The sequence below is a fragment of the Stenella coeruleoalba genome (assembly GCF_951394435.1).
Source record: "Stenella coeruleoalba genome assembly, chromosome: 20".
NCBI lineage: Eukaryota > Metazoa > Chordata > Mammalia > Artiodactyla > Delphinidae > Stenella > Stenella coeruleoalba.
Window position 1 is genome coordinate 45,635,947 of NC_137166.1, and position 20,195 is coordinate 45,656,141.

General features: G+C 60.3%; 1 protein-coding gene across 2 annotated transcripts in view; it reads left to right on the top strand.

Moving 5' to 3' along the window:
• The window catches only part of ACTN4 (actinin alpha 4), a 72,063-nt gene that overhangs the window by 50,116 nt on the left and 1,752 nt on the right, over positions 1-20,195 (top strand). Inside the window, exons 6-19 of one of the 2 annotated variants that reach the window (XM_079908610.1) lie at positions 307-385; positions 1,613-1,694; positions 2,433-2,518; positions 6,794-6,886; positions 8,599-8,829; positions 9,440-9,587; positions 12,961-13,111; positions 15,678-15,786; positions 15,952-16,092; positions 16,183-16,365; positions 16,461-16,595; positions 17,635-17,814; positions 18,677-18,823; positions 19,668-19,748. In XM_079908610.1, the coding sequence (XP_079764736.1) occupies positions 307-385; positions 1,613-1,694; positions 2,433-2,518; positions 6,794-6,886; positions 8,599-8,829; positions 9,440-9,587; positions 12,961-13,111; positions 15,678-15,786; positions 15,952-16,092; positions 16,183-16,365; positions 16,461-16,595; positions 17,635-17,814; positions 18,677-18,823; positions 19,668-19,748 (1,846 nt within the window). Of the gene's footprint in view, positions 1-306; positions 386-1,612; positions 1,695-2,432; positions 2,519-3,498; positions 3,585-6,793; positions 6,887-8,598; positions 8,830-9,439; positions 9,588-12,960; positions 13,112-15,677; positions 15,787-15,951; positions 16,093-16,182; positions 16,366-16,460; positions 16,596-17,634; positions 17,815-18,676; positions 18,824-19,667; positions 19,749-20,195 lie in introns of both variants that reach the window. The other variant, XM_079908611.1, reaches the window with a different exon arrangement.

Below are 20,195 nucleotides of genomic sequence, written 5' to 3' on the forward strand. Positions count from 1 at the left end.
CAATGAAGTGTAGGTACTGTATTATCCCCATTTTACGGATGTGGCAACTGAGGTAGCAGGAGATTATGGGACTTGCCCAAGGTCACACTGACAGCGAGTGGAAGGGCTGGGATTTCCCCCAGATGGTCTGGCTCCAGCAGCCAGGTTCACGGCCAGCCGGCCACACCGTCTGCCTACAGTGCCAGGCACACACTCTAAACCACCTCACTGAGTGGGAGTTAATCATTCCTGTGGGTGCCCACAGCCTGCAGCCCTCCCATGACGGTGGGGGGGCTCCACTCATAACCTTGGCCTTTCCATCCCCAGCTGGAAGGACGGTCTTGCTTTCAATGCCCTGATCCACCGGCACAGACCAGAGCTGATTGAGTACGACAAGCTGAGAAAGGTACGTGTCTCCTGCTCCCCTCAGTGGCCCGCAGACACCCTGAGTCTGACCCTGGCTCCGGGCCACCGCCCCCAAGCCCATCTGTTGCTGGCGTCCAGAGCTGGACTCTGTGCTCAGATGGGCAGACTGGGAGGGCCTTGTGCCAGCTGTCAGCAGACCCCAGGCTCGGTGGCTGATCTCGCCTCCTTTGCTCCCCTTGGGGACTGCCCTTCTCCCTCCTTGGTCATCGCAGCTACCTGGGGTTATTGTAGGGCCTGGCCGGCCATGCTTAATAGCCGCCCTTCCTTAACCCTCTAGATTCTGGAAGCATTTGGGGAGGGGTAAAGAATTCTAAACCATCACCGCCGACAGCCCTGTCCCGTGCGGGGTCCTGTTGTATTTTGCCTGTACAGAGCGTGTAAGACCCAGGCTCTGCCCTCTAGGAGCTGCCAGCCTCGCGGGGAAGACAGGACAGTTGCGTCCAGAGCAAACCAGCCGTACAGGGCCCTGTGCATGTGCTCAGGCTGCGTGGGAGTGGAGAGGGGATGGGGCCGGACAAATGCTCCAGAGGAAGGAAGGCACACCTGAGCTGGCCCGGTGGGGGCAGGGCCTCTGGGGAGGAGGCAGTTGAGGGCCAGAGAGCGGGCATCCCAGGTTGGGGAGGCACAGGCCTGCACTTAGCCCGTTCAGTCCGCAGTGAGTAATCGTATTGGGCTCTAGCTGGAAAGCCTAGGTGAAGGCACCTGAGGGAGGGTCAGGGTGAAGTGCCTTTCATCCTGTAAGCAGCGGGGCAGTTAGAGTAGGGAGGTTAGAACGGGGGCAGTTAGAGTAGGGAGGTTAGAACGTGGATGCACTCCGTTCCCTCTCTACCCCACCCCCCACGCCCAGGGCTCTCTCAGGTCTGGACCAGTGTGGGTTTCAGGGCAGGGGTCTTAATCTGGGGTCTGGGGATGGATGGAAATTCTAAGAAAAGAGCACGCCTGCATTGTCTCTGGAGAAAGGGTCCACAGTTTGCCCCACAAAGATTTCCAGAGGCATTCCTTTGGGTAGGAATTGACTTTACCCGGGTGTCCCCCCTCCCCTCACTGATCCCTGCAGCAGCACAGGTGGCTGAGAACTGCCTGAAGGACCCTTTCCAGTCCTAGCCCTTCCCAAGATCCCTCCCTTCCGGGCCAGCCCTTGTTCCTTCTGCTTGTGCATCCTGCCCCTGACCAAGTTTTTCCTCCTTCCCTCACCTCCCTCCCCCAGGACGACCCCGTCACCAACCTGAACAATGCCTTTGAAGTGGCTGAGAAATACCTAGACATCCCCAAGATGTTGGATGCAGAGGGTAAGTACATCCCTTTTGTTCAGTCAGCACCCTGTTTTGTGGGCATGTCTTGCAGTAGCCTCAGGGAGCTGGCGGAGCCAGCCAGAACGCCTGAATGAATCAGCGTGAACTGGGGACAGTGGTGTCACCCAGGGAGCCAGAGCAGGAGCAGCCTGAGCAGCCAGGGGTGCAGGTGGTGGGGAAGAGGTCCTTGAAGGGTCAGCTCTCAGGGGCTGCCTCTTGGGCTGGGCCCAGGTGCCCTGCCTTCCTGACTGATCCCACCCCTCCCTCCGGAGGGGCGAGGGAGGTCGCCAGGAGGGTTGACTCCTGCAAACAACCAAGGCCTCTGCCTTCCCTGCCTGCCACAGCCTCGGAGTCTGGAGCCCACCAAAGTGGAGTGTTTTTTCCTTTTCCGGCTTTGCTCCTTTTCCCAGCCATGTACCACCCCCAGCCAGGACCCATGCCTCTGGCCTCTGGTGGCCTTTGGGGTTGACCGTCTAGCAGCCCCTTGAGGCCACTCTCAGAGAGAGGAAGTGGCCTCGTTTTAATCCATTTCCCACAGGCTTGGCCTTTCCAGTGACCATGGGGGATGGAGTGGCCAAGCCAAGCCCACTGGAGTCGCCAAGGGCCGTGGAATCAGCTCTGAGGGTCCTTCTCCCAGGATGGCTGTGGCCTTGGGAGCCTGTGGATCCAGTGGGTGACCGCCCCCGCCGCACCCGCCCCTGCTTGGGCGGTTTAACCCTTGTTGTTCACTTGCAGACATCGTGAACACGGCCCGGCCCGACGAGAAGGCCATAATGACCTATGTGTCCAGCTTCTACCATGCCTTTTCAGGAGCGCAGAAGGTACCGGGCAGGGCCAGGCAGGCCCACCTCGCTGCCACTGCCCAATGCCGCTGCTGCCTCTCGCCTCCCGTGCTCACTTCATTTCTCTTGCAGACGGCAGCGGTCTCTCTCCGACTGGAAGCCACCCCCTGACTCCTTGGCACCTCTGCCCATTCAGTCCTTGCCCACATTGTCTATCAAGGGCCTGACCTGTGCCAGGCTCTGTTCCAGGCACTTAGGATATAGTCAGTGACTGAGTCAGGCACGGTCCCTGCTCTCATGGAGCTTACATTCTAGTGGGCAAGGCAGACAACAGGCGTGTCCACAGATAGAGTAATTTCATGTGATAAGTGCAGTCGAGAGCATGCGACAGGATGGTGGGATGGGGAAGCGTGGGGGCTGCTTCGCTGGGGCTGTCAGGGGAGGCAAGATGAGCAGGAGCTGCCTGGTGAAGATCTGTAGGAAAAGTGTTCCAGGTAGAGGGGGGAGCAAGTGCGAAGGCCCTGAGGTGTAAATAAGCATGGCTTTTTCAAGGAATGGCTGGAGAAGAGTAGGAGAGGGGAGGAAAATGAGGTCGGAAAACGTGACGGGCCCAGGCCGTGCAGGACCATCGTAGTCCGGGATCCGGAGCTTGGGTTTTATTCTGGGGACATCAGGAGACCACCAGGGGTTTATGCTAAGGTGGTAGGTGGTCACACCGGACAGGATCTTGCTTATGTTTCCAGGAAGATCAAATAACACCTGATCCTTCCAGCCCTAAACAAGGCTTCCTTGCTAGTGTTTCACAAACTCAGGCCTGGTTCGAAAAGGAATCCATCTTATTCAGACCCTCCCCCTTCCCCTCTACAAAACCCCGGCAAGACATGCCCACCCAGGCCGGAGCCAGGGCCTGGCTTCCAGTCCAGAGCAAGCGCTGTTCCTCCGCATGAACCTCGGGCCTCGGCCGGCCTTCCTGCGCCTTTCACTCTCTCCTGCCTCTCTCTCTCTCTCTCTCTGCGCAGATATTGTAGGCACTCTGAGGCCAGATGAGAAAGCCATCATGACTTACGTGTCCTGCTTCTACCACGCTTTCTCGGGGGCTCAAAAGGTGAGCTGGGGCGGGAGCACCCTCACTGCTGTGGCTGGAGACTCGCCCTTGCCACCCCTCCACCCCCACGTCCCCCTGCCCGGGCTGCGGCCTGAGGACCGACCCAGTCTGGCAGGTTCCTGTGACTGTGGGCCTCCATTGCCACCACCGGGCCGGTGCTGGCCCAGTGTCGAGACACCACAGGTAGTCTCTCTGTGAATACCGCCCACTCTGTGAGATGGGTGGTGGCACCCTGGTTTCTCAGACAAGGCAGCTGAATCCCAGTGTCACCTTAGATGGCAGAGCGCAGCTTGGGCCTGTGCTGCTCTGCTCGGCCGCCCCGCCCTTTCCGTGATCCGTGCCGGCCACCTGCCTGCTGCGCTGGCTGTGCCTCTGCCCGGAGCATTGGCTTTGCTGCCCCTCTCTGCAGCTCTGTCCCCTCCCAAAGGCCCCAGGAAAGGCTCTGGGCCTGCTCCTGCTGACCCAGATCGTCAGGCCGCTGTCCCCAGCAGCCCCGCGGACACAGGTAGGGCCGTCAGAAGTGTCTGCTCCCAGGAGCGGCCCTCCCCGAGCCTGGCTGACCTCACGTGTCCCCCGCTGCGCCTGTCAGGAGCCCTCTGCTTCCACAGGATGGTGCCCAGCTGCCCCCACGTGGAGGCCTGGCCGGCTCTGTCCCCTCCACTTGCCTCCTGGGTGTCTGGTCTTGGCCAGCGGTGTATTCCCAGCAGCTTGATTTTGTGTCACCGTTGGCAGTTGGGCAGGGAGGAGAACAAGAAGAAATGAGCTCTCATTTATTGAGCACTTACTGCATGCAAGGGACTGCTCCGAGGACTCCATGTGCACAGGCTCTAAGAGTCCCCTGCACACCCCCGGGAGGGGTGGGTGCCGTTATCCCCATTTACAAGAGGAGGACACTGAAGTCACGGGGCGGGGACTTTGCTGCCTCCTTCAGAGCCTCAAGGCCAGTGGGGGCCTTCCTACGGGCCATCTGCTTGGGCCGCCTCTCAGCAGTGTGACCTCGGATAAGTCTCTTCACCTCCGTTCTCCCACGTGGAAAACGTGGAGCAGGCTAGTACCCGTCTCAGGGCTGTCCTGAGGATGAAGTGAGCTCATGCGGGTGAAGAGCTCAGGACGGTGCCTGGCCCCTTAAGCGCCCCGCCCGCGGCCCGGCAGTCAGAGTGGCCCGCCTCTGCCCGCCTCTGCCCGCCGTGCCACTTCCCGTGCCACCTCCCCGGCAGGTGGTCAGAGCTCGTGTTCGGAGTGTTCTGTGGGGGGGCACAGGCAGGGAGAGTGGAGGGGACCCCTCACCCTAGCAGGAAGGCGGGGGGGGGTGGGCGGTGATAGATTCCTCGCCACAAACCCCAACTAACAGCACGTTTGTGTTGGCCTCACTCCTCCACGGGCCCCAAGCCAGCCTCGCTGCCCACCACACTGCCCTCGAGGGAGTGTCTTCTCTTTGCCCAAACTGCCCCCTCATGCTTAGAGCTGAGCTCTGGTGTGGGGAACCGGAGGCCTTGAGGCATCTGTGGGAGGGGATACTGGCAGGAAAGCCCAGGTCAGAGCATTTGGGAGTCTTTGAGGCAGCTGGGCCCCTCTCGTGAGGGAGGAAATAAAGGCCGGCCTATTGGGAGCTGCCCGTCACCAAGGGACGTGCAGGATCCAGGCCTCTCCGGCTATGAGCCCAGCTTCCCCCGGCCCGTGTTTACTTCCCAGGACATCCTTGTAATGCTTTTATTATTGTGGCTGTCTTTTCCCCAGAGGTTCAATCCAGTCTCTTAAAAGAGTGCTCTCTGGGTTTTGTTTTGTTTCATGAATGCAAGGGCAACCCTAGCCCTAGCACCAAGTTTTTCCGTTCTCTCCTGATAGTTTATTTCTAGTCACTAAAGCATTTGCTCCTTGTTCCTTTGCTCACTCATTCATTCATCAACTCTTGAGTACCTCAAACACGCCAAGCCCTGAGCTGGGTGCCAGGAACTCAGTGGTGAACCAAAACACTTGTGACCAGCAGCCCGCACCTTCGCGGGCCTGCACAGCGCAGTGGAGCTGAGCTTGGGGTGCCGGTTGTCTCTCCAGATTTGGGGTCAGGGACTCACCTCCGTGACTCCCCCACAAGCTGCGATCTTGGCTCTGCTTCCTGCACTCACTAGGGGCTGGGTGTTCATTGGCCGAGGCCCTCGTGAGCCTCACCTCTGAGGAGCACTGCCTGTGGCCGTCGGCCTGTGTCCTGCAGCATGAAGCAGGGTGTGTGTGTGTGTGTGTGTGTGTGTGCGTGCACCACTCTCAGCTGGTCCCCCACTCACCTCCCCACCTGTCCCAGAGCAGCGTGTGGAAGTGGGAGGCTGGGCGTCAGTGCCTGCAGCTAGCCAGGTCTGGAGCCACCCCCAAGCCTCTCTGTTTTCCTTCCCCGCCACTCTGTAGACCCTCCTCACTATTTCTGTTCCTGTTCTGTTGCCGTTTCAACTCTTCTTCTTGGACCCTTTCTGTGCTTCCTGAAAGGTACCTGGTCTCTGTGTGGCATCCCTCACCCTCCTTCTCCTGTCCTTGCATTTTCCCCCCAGCAGGACAAAGCAGGACATTGTCCTGTAGTTCTGGGCAGAGACTAGTCACTGTCTGCACTGCTCCCTACTCTCCGAAGCCCTGGCTCCCCTCCGCCCTGTGCATCGTGACTTCCGCCCTCTGAGCCTTCAGCAGCCTCCTCGAGGGGAGGATTAGGAAGGGGCCGGGCATGCTCTGCCTGCGCACTGACCACCAGACTTCTCTGGGGGGCGCCAGCACCCCCCCCCCTGCCCGCCGCCACAGCTCTCTGGCGCTCGGCCTTCCCCGCGGTCTCCCTTCCCAGCCAAGGGGAGGGTCCTTAGCCTAGCGGAGGACCCTACCCAGCCTCACCCAACTCTCCTCTTGGAGGGCCTGTGAGTCCGTTTCCCCCACAGTGGGTGAGCGTACGGCTCCCTAGTCCCCTTCAGCACCTCCATGGTCCAAGTCGAGAGAGCCCACAGGCCCAGCTCCCCTGGCGGGGGCCTCAGCAGTAAGCTTTGGGGGCCCCGGAAAGGCCTGTCAGGACACAGCCACTCGGCCCCATCTTGCTGATGCTGTGCTTCCTCTCCTTCCCTCCTTGGGGACTTCTGTGTGGGCCACGGATGAGCCAGCTTTCAGGGGACGTGCCTGTCAGGAGGGAGGGTCAGCAGCCCCCAGGCAGCCCTGACTGTGTGCTTTCCCCTCCCCTGCCCCAGGCTGAGACTGCCGCCAACCGGATTTGCAAGGTGCTGGCTGTCAACCAGGAGAATGAACACCTGATGGAAGATTATGAGAGGCTGGCCAGCGACGTGAGTGTGTCACTCCCCCCTGCCCTGGTGGCCCCGCCAGCGCTGAAAGATTAGGTCACCTCTTGTTACTCTCTGCCAAAGGTCATGGGACATCTGCAGAGGGGAGAGCAGGGATGGCAGCGAGACTTTCTAGAAAAGATCGTAAGGTTATATAGGCTGTGGAGTTTGACCAAGCCAGTATGTGACCTTTCGGGTTGATTTTACAAGACTGAGGGGTCAGACTGCTGTGTCACTATGCTGGCTGGCTTCTGGGGTCTCGAGCTTGGGTTTCTACAGAAGATAACTCAAGGACAGAGTTTTCTGAACACCCGACTGCATTAGAATCAGCTGGGGAGCTTTTTAAAAATTTAAAAAATTTTTGTTCCCGTGCCCCACCCGTGGAGAGACTGATTCCGTAGGATGGAGAGAGACCCGAGAGCTGATATGGTGACAGGACAGCAGTTTGTCATGTCAGGCCCCCGTGCAAGCACTTCACGAACAGGATTTACCATCTCCACAACAGCCGTGTTAGGAGGGAACTCCTATTACCCCCTTTTCCAAGTGAGGAAACAGGCCCAGAGAGGGTCAGGCACAAACCCACCACCATGCGGCTTGGTGGGACGGAGGTTCAAACCCAGGCAGCCCTGCTCCGGAACCTGAACCCGGACCATCAGTTGGGAATGTGGGTGTTTAGTACATCTCTCCTAGATTCTCCCCTTTATTTTTAAAATTTCCACATTAAAAAAAAATAAAAACATCTACGCTCCCCAAGAGGAGTAGTTTGACTGCTCTTCTAGACCAGTGGTTCCCAGACTTCGAGATTTCACAGACCAGGAAAATTTGGGAAAGTATTTGCCAGCCAACCTAGAGTGGTGAACTTCTTATTTTGCCAAGTTAAGGATATTTTTAAAAGAAAAAGCTACCGTTTGTTACCACCATCATGTCTAACACCTAAGAAGGTTAAAAGGTTATATCTTAGGATCCCGGCCCTTCCCAAGAGAGGGCAGTTAGCATCACGCACCAAGATGTCAACACACACGGAGACCTTTGTCCTTGGTTTTCTCATCCTGCCAGAGGTTGGCATTTGGGAATCACTTCCCCGGGCCTATCTATGCTGGACAGTACTCGATTTTCCTCTCCTAGGATTGTTCTAGAATGTCCAGTTTGTTTGCTTGTTTGTACCCTGGTCTCACTCCATCAAAGACATGAGTGGCTCATACGGGTCACTTTCTTTTTCAGTTGTACTTTATAATTTTCTGTGTCCCAGGCCCCGCGCATGGCACTGACCACCCGAGAGTGAGCTAGGCGTGCAGTCAGCCCTGCCCTTGAGGCGGCAGTCAGTGACCAGGACACAGTGAGGCTCTCAGTGTGAAGCTCGGTGCAGATGGCGACAGCGGGCTCTCATGGGGGTGCAATGGGGGCGGCCATCCAGGAGGGGCGTCTGAATTGAGGCTGCCCTGCTTAGGTGAGGGAAGGAAGGCCAAAAGCAAAGGCAGGAGCAGGAAGTAGCCAGAGAACAGCCCCGTGGTTCAGAGGGGGCACGTGTTCCCAGAATTCCTGGTCATGGGATTCCCGTCGGGAATCATGGAAAAGTCGAGCTGGGGAGCAGGGGTGATTCCCCAAGATGGGGCCCTCGGAGATCCAGGTCCCCTGTGCCCATGAGCCGGGGGCGGCCCTATCTGTGCTCAGAGGGTCCCCTGCAGAGGCCACCGCAGCTTCTTGTGGGCCCACAGCTCCTGGAGTGGATCCGGCGCACCATCCCCTGGCTGGAGGACCGCGTGCCCCAGAAGACCATCCAGGAGATGCAGCAGAAGCTGGAGGACTTCCGCGACTACCGGCGCGTCCATAAGCCGCCCAAGGTGCAGGAGAAGTGCCAGCTGGAGATCAACTTCAACACGCTGCAGACCAAGCTGCGCCTCAGCAACCGGCCCGCCTTCATGCCCTCCGAGGGCAGGATGGTCTCGGTGAGTGCCGGGGGCTGAGGGTGGGCCGGGGCCCAGGAGGTGTGTGGGGCTGCAGGTTCCCTGTGAGGGAACAGCTGAGGGGCGGCTGCTCACCGCCCACAGGCTTATTTCCCCAGCATGGTCTTTCTTAACTGAAATGCACAGCTTTCGGAGTGCAGAGTGCGGTGGGGCATGCACTTGACACTTTACTGTGTTCCTTCTCCCCCCATCACTCCCCAGACTTTTACACCCATCCCCAAACCACACCATAGTTTGTGTGGAATTGTTTGAATTTGGACCCTCATTTGGCTGTGACTCCAGGACCTCCAGTGCTTGAGACCCCTTCTCAGGGGAGGGACAATATTCACTGGACAGTCACCTTCTGACTCCCAGTGCCCCGTATGGCATTCGTTCATTTTCATTCAATCATTTACTCCAAAAGTATTGACCGCACCTGCCATGTGCTGGGCCCTGACCAGACACGCAGATACAGCAAAGCCGGGGAGAGATGTGACCCCGGCCCATTTCTGCTGCCTTCCCGTCATCATCAGGGTGGTAACCTTCAGGGAGGCATTGCCCTGCTGCGTGCCCCAGCTCCCTGTGGTAGCCCTGCCCTCTCCCGCCCCCACAGGACATCAACAACGGCTGGCAGCACCTGGAGCAGGCCGAGAAGGGCTACGAGGAGTGGCTGCTGAACGAGATCCGCAGGCTGGAGCGGCTCGACCACCTGGCGGAGAAGTTCCGGCAGAAGGCCTCCATCCACGAGGCCTGGACCGACGGTACGACCCTCCCAGCTCCCTCCCTCCTTTCTTGTCTCTCAGAGACACACGTGTACGCACACACAGACACACACACACACAGAGCCCCTCCTGCCTGCATAGCGTCTGTCTGTCAGACCCCCTTTCCTGCTGCCTGGGAACATGCATGTCACAAATGCCGCTGTGGGTCCATCCAGCCCCAGGCAGCAAGGAACAGTTTGGGGCCAGGTCCGCCCAACCTGCCCTGGCCTCAGAGATTACTTACAGGTGGACTGCTTCCTGGGTCGCTGGACCCTCTGCCAGCTGCACAGGGACGTGGCCCCTGTCCCGGTCACTCTGCCACGTCTCCCCTGAGTATGGCGGCCCTCCGGGCCAGGGTGGGCGTGGGGGTATGCTCTCCCCTCCCTGGCAGCCTGGGTTCACACCCTGCCTTCCGTGCCCAACACCCTTTGAGACTGTGGACTGAAGAGCCAGTGCTGGATGGTCTGTGGTCCTGAGCATGGTCCTTAGAACGGGCCAGGGAGCCGCCTCCCGGCCCTGCTGCCCGACTTGCACCTGCTGCTCACTGACCACCAGCCACGCGCCCTTCGGTGTGGCCCGCCGTGGGAGCTCCTTCTCACCCCTGCCCTGTCCCGGTGCCTCCCCCGGGGCCCCTCCCACAAGGGCAGCGGTGATTCCGGCTTCTCCGCAGCTTTGCAGTGCCTGTTCCCTTGGCTCGGGATGTGGGATTCCATCACGTCCCTGGCCCTCGGTCGGGACCCACACCACGGCTGAGATTCTGCATCCCAGGGGCCCAAAAGCTTTCGGGAAACGGCCAGCGCCTTCCACTGGGCTCCCACCCTCCCACTTCCGGCTGCCTCCTGCACTCCCTGCCCTGGCCCTCCTGCCACCACTCTGCCTAGCTGGTCTCACACTTCCTTGCATTGGTCAGTGCGGTTTTTCATCCCTCCCACCCTCCCAGGTCCCCATGAGATCCTCACTGAGCCCCTGGGGGCTCCTCTGGCCCCACCCACCCAGCTATTTGGCAGGCTGCCGCAACCCTGGTCAGTCGCTGAGACCCACCCAGAGGCACCCATACGGAGCCTGCCCCACCCTTGCCGGCATGCGGACACGCAGCTCTGCAGGGTCCGCAGACCTGGGCCTGTGTCACCTGTGTCCCCAGCCGCAGCCCGGCTAATGCCCTCCTCACATTAGCTCAGGCCAGCTGCTCTCCAACGGCAGCTTCCAGATGCAGAGCAATACCCTGACCCCTCCTCTGCCAGGGAAGGAATGCAGAGGAGGGGAAGCCAGAAGGCGAGCCGAGGACAGGGTAGCCTGGGCCAGGGACGCAGGCACCTCCCTCTGCCCCACAGAAATGGCGCCTGTGGGCTCTGCCCCCGCAAACCTGAGGGGGGGGTGTTGGCATGTAGTTTATTCGTTTGTTCTTCATTCATTCATTCAACAAACACCTCTTGAGCCTCTTCGCTGTGCTCAGCAGTTTCCAGGTAGGTGAGGTCCGGGGCCCTTGGACATGTAAGTGGATTTTACAGCACCGGCCCCACGCTTGGACTGAGCTGCCTCCTGTCATTATGCACGTGTTGTAGCCCCATCATCCTTTCTTAGGCTCCTGTGTCCTCCCTGTGGATTTCCCTTCTGGGGGCCTCTTATCAGCCCTCCAGCCTCTCTCCTGGGGCTCCAGGAGGCCCTGAGAAGATGGTCTCCTGAGGCCGAGGGGTGTGGGTGTGACGGCCCACCAGAGCTCCTTCCCTGGGAACCGCCTTGGCCGGCCTTCACCCGAAGGCGTTTAGGAGAAGTGGCCCAGTCTTTAGCCAGGGCCCAACTCCACACGCCCCTGCCCCACCCCTACCTCCCCACAGGCACTTTGGCATCTGGCCCTGCCCCTTGCATTAGCCCGGAGTCCCCAGGCAGGCCTGTCCACTCTCATTCCCAAGGCCTGAAGCCTCTGTCCTCTGAACCACCCAATTATGCAGAACAGGAGGACAGACCAGCCTCCCGACCCCTCTACACCCCTGGAAGCCGGGTGTAGCAGCCTCCTCACCTGTGGGGGCTGGGGGGCAGAGGGCGGGTTGAGCCACCATCACTCTGTGCCCCCTCACCATCCCTACAGCCTGCAGGAGTGAGCACCCATGTGGGTGCTTCTCACAGGGTCTCAGATTGTCTGGGGGAAAAGCAAAAATGAGCCCCCATCCCCCCCCCCAGCCTAGCTGCCCCTTGGCCTGGGTCCCAGGCAGCCGTGGCTGTGGCCCCCTCCTCCCGATTCTTCCCAGCACACCCCTGGCAGCTCCCTTGCTGAAACTCTGCTGAGGCAGAAAAGTGGTAACCTACTGGTTCTGGTTCCCACCCTTGGGAGAAAGCAATTTGGAGAAGGGAATTGCAAGCTTGCCTTTGTGGTTGAGCCTGCTGCCCCGGGGCTGGAGTGGCAGGGCCGGTGCACTCGGTCTCCCAGGCTGACACCTCCTGTCCGCCAGTGCCGGGCCCTGTCCACGGGGTGGCTGAGATGCAGATGGAACTGGCTGGTGCCCGGCCTTCTCAACATCCCCTCATTGAGGTGTTAACCTTGGCCTGGCACTGGCCGCATTTACAGGGGAAGAACAGGTGGGGAGAAGCTGTCTGCCATCCCCTGCTCTAGGCAGGCAGCTGTTGGTTGGATTTCCTGGTGCCAGCTGAGGGGGTCTCTGAGCTGCCGCTCCGGGGTAGCCGGAGGTAGCTTTAGGGGTTGGGGGTCCCAGCCACCTTTCCCGGCCAGCGTTTCCCCCTTGGTTCTTAGCAGTACCTTACTGTGCTTGCAGGGCTCACTTGAGCTTCTGTCCTGGGGTGTATCATTAGCCAGGCTCCAGGACTGATAGCAGTGTTCCTCCCTTCCTTCAAAGGGCCCGACAATGGGCCCTGCCTCGCTGCACGTGGAAAGCCCTTAGGATAGTGTGGAGCAATAGGTTGTGATAGGACTCCCACACCGAGGGGGCCTGGCGCCCAAGTGCCAGGGGTCAGGCTCCTGGGAGAGCCCTGACTCAGACTTCCCCTTCCCCCCACTGCTGAGGCACGGCTGCAACGCCAGCTGCTTCTCCAGATCACAGCGGTCCGCAGGTAGGCGTCCACATTTCCAGCCCTGGTAGCACAACCCAAATTCTTACCGTCTACCAATAAAGGATACTAAGTTTAGAGCCCACAGCTTGAATTGGGATATGGCTCAGGCCCACCAGCCCCACAGCGTCTCCCAGCTCCATCCAGGAGCTAGTTGGGCATAGAGATTCCTGCAAAGGGCGAGGAAAAAGGCTCTGGAGGTTTCTAGCTCTCGTGGCACCATCCTCGGCAAGGCAGGGCGTGGGGTCCACACCCCGTCTCCCTCCCTCTGGCGCTGCTGACGAAGCACCCCCTGCCCTCCGCGCCCCACCAGGGAAGGAGGTGATGCTGAAGCACCGGGACTATGAGACGGCCACCCTGTCGGACATCAAAGCCCTCATCCGCAAGCACGAGGCCTTCGAGAGCGACCTGGCCGCGCACCAGGACCGCGTGGAGCAGATCGCCGCTATCGCCCAGGAGCTCAAGTACGTGTGGGCTCGTGGTTCCCCGTCACCTGCTTCCCCTCCAGCACCCAGTCCAGAGCAGTGGCGGGGCAGTGGTGGAATGGGGTCCCCCAGCCCTTTCCACCCTCACACCCTCCTTTCAGATGCCAGGGAAGAGCCTTACAGGATGATGCCTTTTGCCCACCTTGTCTTTACCCCAGATGAGAAACAGTGGGATCTAGATTCTCCAGCAGAAGGGGGGGGGGTCTCTGACCCCTTGTCCTGATTCCTCAGGCTGTTGGGGTCCCTGGGGCTCCCCCTCCTCTGCCTGCCACACCAAGGAGACCCCCTGGCGCCCTGATGTGGTGGGCGGCCTAGCCCACACTGCTCCCACCCCCTGCTCCCTGAGGGAATCTGGCTGCACAGAGAGCCCATTGTTTTGTCCGGCCCCTTCCCTCTCCTGCTCAGAATACACTTATTGTAAGAGCTTCCAGGCAGTCGGTTCTCTGCCCTCCCTTCCCCACCCCAGTCAGATAAACTTGTGCACACAATTAGTACACTGAACCTCCAGAGCCAGTGAAAGGGGCCTTATTCCACCAGCGCAGCGGCCATCAGCAAGCAGGGCCCAGGGAGTGGGAGGCCCAGGCCATGACTTCATGGAAAATCCACAGGCCCTGGAGGGCGGCCGGGCTCCCAGAATAGCCGTCTGCTCCAAAATAGGATCCTTGGCTGGAACTGCCCTCTCCACAGACACCCCCTACCCTGTCACAGTCATCCCCAAAGTTCTCCTTGTTCCTGCAAGGCTGGGGCCTAGCACTGATGCCCAGTGGAGCCCCACACCGGGCAGGGCTGGCTTCCTTCCTGACTCACGCCCGCCACACTGCCCAGCTGCTCTGGGGGCTCCCCATTTGCTCACCCAGAGGCAGAAGTACCACTGGGTCTTCACAGTACCGGGGACACGGTGTCCCCATTGAGCGCTGTTGGGGGCACCCCTTGAAGTCCTGCAGCTCCCCTAGGATCGAGCCCCTGTACCTGGCATGCCCAGGCCAAGGAGAGTGAGGTCACAGACGCAGACGTCCACCACCCTCAGGGGTTGTGGGGTGGGACATGGGCAGGTCCCCCACCCCCACCCCCACCCCCATTGACAGGCGAGCTCCTGGAAGCCAGTGAGAAACAGACTTGGAGGAGCTCCTAGGCCAGCCCACTTCTCAGGCACTGGGAACAGCCATGTGAAACCCATTACCCTGAGCCGGGGAACAGGCGGTCCCGAGGCAGCTTTCTGGACAGTAGCCCTGGAGGAGAAAGGGAGGGCTGTTTGGGGTGCTGTCTGTTGCCCCGAAGATGAGTCTGAGGGCCCAGGGCCGGCCAGGATGAGCCTGGATAGACAGCCCGGCTGAGCGTAGATTAATGGTAATGACGAAAACTCAGGGCACTTAGTGCTCTATGTGTACTAGCTCATTTAATCCCCCAGCAATCCTGTGTCACAGAGTGGGAACTGAGGCACAGAGAGGCCAAGGGGCCTGCCCAAGGTCACACAGCTAGGGAGTGAGATAGGACTGGAACCTGGGCCGCCTGGTCCCCGTGTGAAGCACAGCCTTGCTCCTCCTCCAGCCCTTGCCTGCTCCCCCGGCCCCTGTATCCTGCCTGCCCGTCTGGCTCACCAGGCAGGCGACACAATCCCTGTGTCCTGGTTCCCATGTCATGTTCCTCCCCATAGTTGTTCCCCCAGACCTGTACACTGACTCCCTAGGAGCCTTGCTGCTAAGAGTATCCAAGTGTGGACCCCAGGAGGCAGGAATGCTGGGGCTGAAGAGAGGGAATAAGGGGCAGGGGGCTGGGAACTATGGTATCAGCTTAGTGTTTCCAACCTCAGTCATTGCAGTAATAATACCCATTCCCTAATCAGCTCACTTTTTTTTCCTTGAATATATCGTTAGTTGCATACAGTGAGATTGTAGGCTAATTGTACATTTCTTCCTTAATACCCATTAAAGTAAATACACAACCTTTAATGAGGAACTGTTGCTACTTTTACCTACTGGGTGCAAAGGACTGCTCTCGGCAGTTCACACGAGCTAAGTAACTTGGTCTCCGTGATAACCCCACCCCCATTTCAGAGAGGAGAAAACCGAGGGATCCAGAGGGAGTTCATTCGCCCAGGGTCACACAAGTTCAAAATCGGAGAGCTGGAATTCACACCTAGGGAACTTGGCTCCAGAGCCTTATTCTCTAACCAGTGTGTTCTGCTAGACTTCCTTTAAATGGAAAATTATCCAGGGCACTTCCCTGGTGGTCTAGTAGTCAGGACTCTGTGCTTCCACTGCTGGGGGTCTGGGTTCGACCCCTGGTCGGGCAACTGAGATTTCACCAGCCTACAGGGATGGTCGAGGGCCACACTCTGGGAGCCCTGCATAGCTTACAGTGACAGCAAGCTCTGTTATCCTCTCCCCGCAATTCCTCCTGCCCCGGGCCAGAGGGGTGATTGATGACTGATGTGCTTAAGTGTCGATATCCCCTGGTACCAGGGCCTGGGACACCTGGGGGCGGGTGGGTCCAGCACACCCTGACTGCCCCTGCTGGATCTCATCACCCTCTGCCCGGCCCACAGCGAGCTGGATTACTACGACTCCCACAACGTCAACACCCGCTGCCAGAAGATCTGCGACCAGTGGGATGCCCTTGGCTCTCTGACCCACAGTCGCAGGGAAGCCCTGGAGGTGAGGAGGGAGCGATGCCCCCCACTGAGGTCTGTGCCTTGTTGCCCTCAGAGCAGGGGTCTTCCCCTGACCCCTTGGTGCCCCCGGACCCCTCTCCACCGTACACACCTCCTGCTAGCCTACTGACCTCCCTCCTCTGTCCCCGTCCCTCCCAACACGCACCAGAAAACAGAGAAGCAGCTGGAGACCATTGACCAGCTGCACCTGGAGTACGCCAAGCGGGCAGCCCCCTTCAACAACTGGATGGAGAGCGCCATGGAGGACCTCCAGGACATGTTCATCGTCCACACCATCGAGGAAATCGAGGTCCGCCCCTTCCCCTCCCGCCCTTCTCGTGGCTCGTGGGGCCTCCACGGGTCCAGGCCGCGCCCTCATCCCTTCTCTTCCTGCCCCCAGGGCCTGATCTCAGCCCACGACCAGTTCAAGTCGACACTGCCGGACGCCGACAGGGAACGGGAGGCCATCCTGGCCATCCACAAGGAGGCCCAGAGGATCGCCGAGAGCAACCACATCAAGCTGTCAGGCAGCAACCCCTACACCACCGTCACCCCCCAGATCATCAACTCCAAGTGGGAGAAGGTGGGCGGCACACACCCACCGGCAGGGCCGGGGCAGGACCAACCAGGCGAGGCGGCCGCCCCCCTGACTGCTCCTGCCCGCATCCCCTTCCCCAGGTGCAGCAGCTGGTGCCCAAGCGGGACCACGCCCTCCTGGAGGAGCAGAGCAAGCAGCAGTCCAACGAGCACCTCCGCCGCCAGTTCGCCAGCCAGGCCAACATCGTGGGGCCCTGGATCCAGACTAAGATGGAGGTGAGGGCGAGTCGCCCCAGCCCTGCTGGGCCCAGGAGAGTCTCAGGGCAGAGTTGAGGAAGAGCCCCCACTGAACGGGAGGCTGCTTGCCCCTGGTGGGAGGGCCCCAGTGCTCCACGGGGCCGGTGGATCTGGGACCCAGCTCTCGTGGCCTCCTGGGATTAGGAGCGTCAATAACGTATTCATGGAAATGGCAGCGCCATCCAGAGAGAAGCTGTGCTGAGGGGTCAGGTAGAGACGGGTTCGAGTCTCGACTCTCCCCTCGACTTCCGGTCGGGAGCCAGGCACAATTTAACCTCTGTGGCTCAGTTTTCTCACCCCTAAAAGGATGAGGAAGACCATTACTTCCTTCCCTCAACAGACACTTTTGGGCACCGCCCTATGCCAGCCGCATCACAAGCACTGTGGTGTAGCTGTGACCAAGGTGGTCCGAGCTCAGACCCTCCCCGCGCCCCCACTCTGCCCTCGTGACCCAGCCACGGGAAGGCTTGTAACCATGCCGACTGCGACTCAGGCCGCCACTTACGAGTGCTCACTGTGCACTAGGCACCCCACTGACCAAAGTGGCCTCACTGAAACTCACGACAGCCCGAGAGAGGATCGGGCAGGTCGGCCGCGGGGCTCAGTGCCCCCTGCACGGCTTGGTCACCCTGGGAAGCGAGGCGTGGGGTGCTCGTGCTCAGGAGCACGGGTTCTGAAGTCACCAGGCCTGGGTTCCGATCCTGGCTCTGCCTCTTAATGTCATAAGTTGCCCTCTTTGGGCCTCAGTTTCCACCTCTGTGGAATAGGCCTGTCCCAGTCTTGGGCCTCACAGGGAGTCAGGCGGGGAGCAGCGAGGTTAGCCCTGTGGAGCGTTGGTGCAGAAACCGCATCGTGGCTGCTGTTACACTGGAGGGAGGGCCGGAGGGGACCCCTGGGCAGAGGTCCCGGGCTGGAGGCGCCCTGGCATTGGGGCGGCCCGCGACAGACCGCCTCCTGGTGGCTGGTCGTGGCCGAGGGTCCGCCAGTCCCCCACCCAGTAGCACCACCCTCTGTGCAGGAGATCGGGCGCATCTCCATCGAGATGAATGGGACTCTGGAGGACCAGCTGAGCCACCTGAAGCAGTATGAGCGCAGCATTGTGGACTACAAGCCGAACCTGGACCTGCTGGAGCAGCAGCACCAGCTCATCCAGGAGGCCCTCATCTTCGACAACAAGCACACCAACTACACCATGGAGGCAAGCCTGCCCCGCCCCCACCCGCCTGCCCTTGCACGCGCTTGCGGGATTCCTGTGGCAGCCCAGGCAGGGCCCGGCTGTCTTATTCCAAATGGCTTTTGCCCTGTAGAAAAGTGTCTCCTGCTTGCTCTGTCTCCCCTTTCTCTCTGACCAAAAAGACTAGATCCAACGTTTACATGTCTCTAAAAATCACGGTTTCTCTACCACTACTCTCCCATCACCATGACAACACACATCTCAAGACAAGCTCCCTGGAGAGCTGGGAGGGCGGGCAGCACCTGCCCCCAGTGTGACCTCAGCCGTTTCATCCTCACTCGAGGACACAGATCCAGCCAGCATGTGCGGGAATCCCCTGCACCGGCTCGCTGCCGCCAGGTTACAGCATCAGGGCTGGTTGCCATCATATTGGTAGCTTGAAATGGTCCGTGGTGACAGCACTTAGACCATGCAGATCGGAAGATGCCACCAAATAAAAGGGGGGAAGGGCTGTTTCCCCAGAAAGCTAGGTACACATTGCCCAGCATGTCTCTACAAAGCTTCCCTGTGGATCCTGGCACAGGTATCAGGACCCGCTTGTCTGCTGCATCCGTCACTGGGACATACACCGGTGTGACGTGAACCCCGCTGGTTGGCAGAGGCAGTAGGCGGGCACCATGCCTGTGGCCCTGTGTACATGAGCCGCATGGCAGAGTGTGGGGCTGGGTTGGCATTCGGGAGAAAGTTGGGGTGAGTCTGACTCCAGGCCACACATACCCCCGCACAAGGAGCAGCCAGTCCCGAGCCCCCCTCAGCTACAGCGGCGGTGGTCCCAGCATCCCCACCTGCCGGCCAGCCCACACTCACGCCCTCATTCCTCCCGCAGCACATCCGCGTGGGCTGGGAGCAGCTGCTCACCACCATCGCCCGCACCATCAACGAGGTGGAGAACCAGATCCTCACCCGCGATGCCAAAGGCATCAGCCAAGAGCAGATGCAGGAGTTCCGGGCGTCCTTCAATCACTTCGACAAGGTGAGCCGCTCCCTCTGCCCCCTGCTGTCGTCCCTCCCCACCGTCACCTCCCACCCTGCCCCCTGCGTCTTTGCATCTGTCCGTTTGTTCACATCACAGTTGCTGAGTATCAGAGGCCACTCACAGGGGCCGGCAGGGCCCCAGCCACTGAAGGGGGTGCAGAGGTGCATCACCTCGACCCACAGCGTGGGCAGCTTCCCTCAGGAAGAGAAAGGGGAGTCCCAAGCCCCGCCCCCGGGGCTTTGCATCCTCGCCCACCTGCCGATGCATCCCTGAACAGACAGGTCCCAGCACACCAGGGATTTGAGACCTGACGCAGGAATCTGATCCACACATACACACAGTGTCCTTAAAAGTCAGGTTTGGTTTGGCAGCCCCTTTAGAGGGGCCCTGAGCACCAGTTTGCCCCGGGCCCTGCCGGGCCTGATGTGTCATCTGCCTGCTCTCTGTGGGTAGCATGTGCTCTGGGCGTTAGGCAGGGGCCCAGCAGGAGGGGGTGCAATCCCCTTTCTCCCACCCCAAATCCTGGAGGTGAGGAGAGCTCCCCCCTTCCCTCCCAGGAGTCCTGGGACTCAAGCCTCAATCCTGCACCTCTCAGCTCCCACCCCTGCTCTGGCCCAGAGGAGCTGGGAGGCGGCCTCTGACTGCCCTCCAGGCTACCCACGCCCCTCCACCTGCCCCGCCCTGGCCATCACCTTGTCCACGTCACCTCTAACTGTGTTTCCCTCCCCCGTGTGTCCCCTTCCCCCACCCTCTGCATGTGACCCGGGCCCCTCTCCCTGCCTTGGTGCCGGCCTGGTCTCCACACCGCCCCTTGTGCACACCTGCCTTCGGACGCCGGCAGGACCACGGCGGGGCGCTGGGGCCAGAGGAGTTCAAGGCCTGCCTCATCAGCCTGGGCTACGACGTGGAGAATGACCGGCAGGTACGCGCCCCCTGGGCCCCAGCGGACTGTGGCATTAACTGCTCTTCTCTTTCTCTCTCTCCTTCTCTCTGTCTCCCCTCCCTCTGGCCATCCCACCCCTTGCCATCATGTGTGCCATTTCACGGGCTCTCTTGCCGCCTCCCTGCCCTGTGTCTCTCCGGACACCTTCCCCCTTACCTGGTCTCTCGGGGCCGCCTCTGTCTCCCCCGCTCCCTGCCACTGTCCTGTTTCCCCGCTGTGCACACGGGGCGGCCCCTCTTGCCTACTCTGGGCCCGGTCTCCTCTGCTGTCCCTGCGTCCTCGAGCAGAAGCAGACGGGCAGCATGGACTCCGATGACTTCAGGGCTCTGCTTATCTCCACGGGATACAGCCTGGTATGCCGCCTCTGCCTGCCCTTGCTGCTGTGCCTCTTCTCCTCCCCCTCCTCCGTCCCTCCCCCTCCTCCGT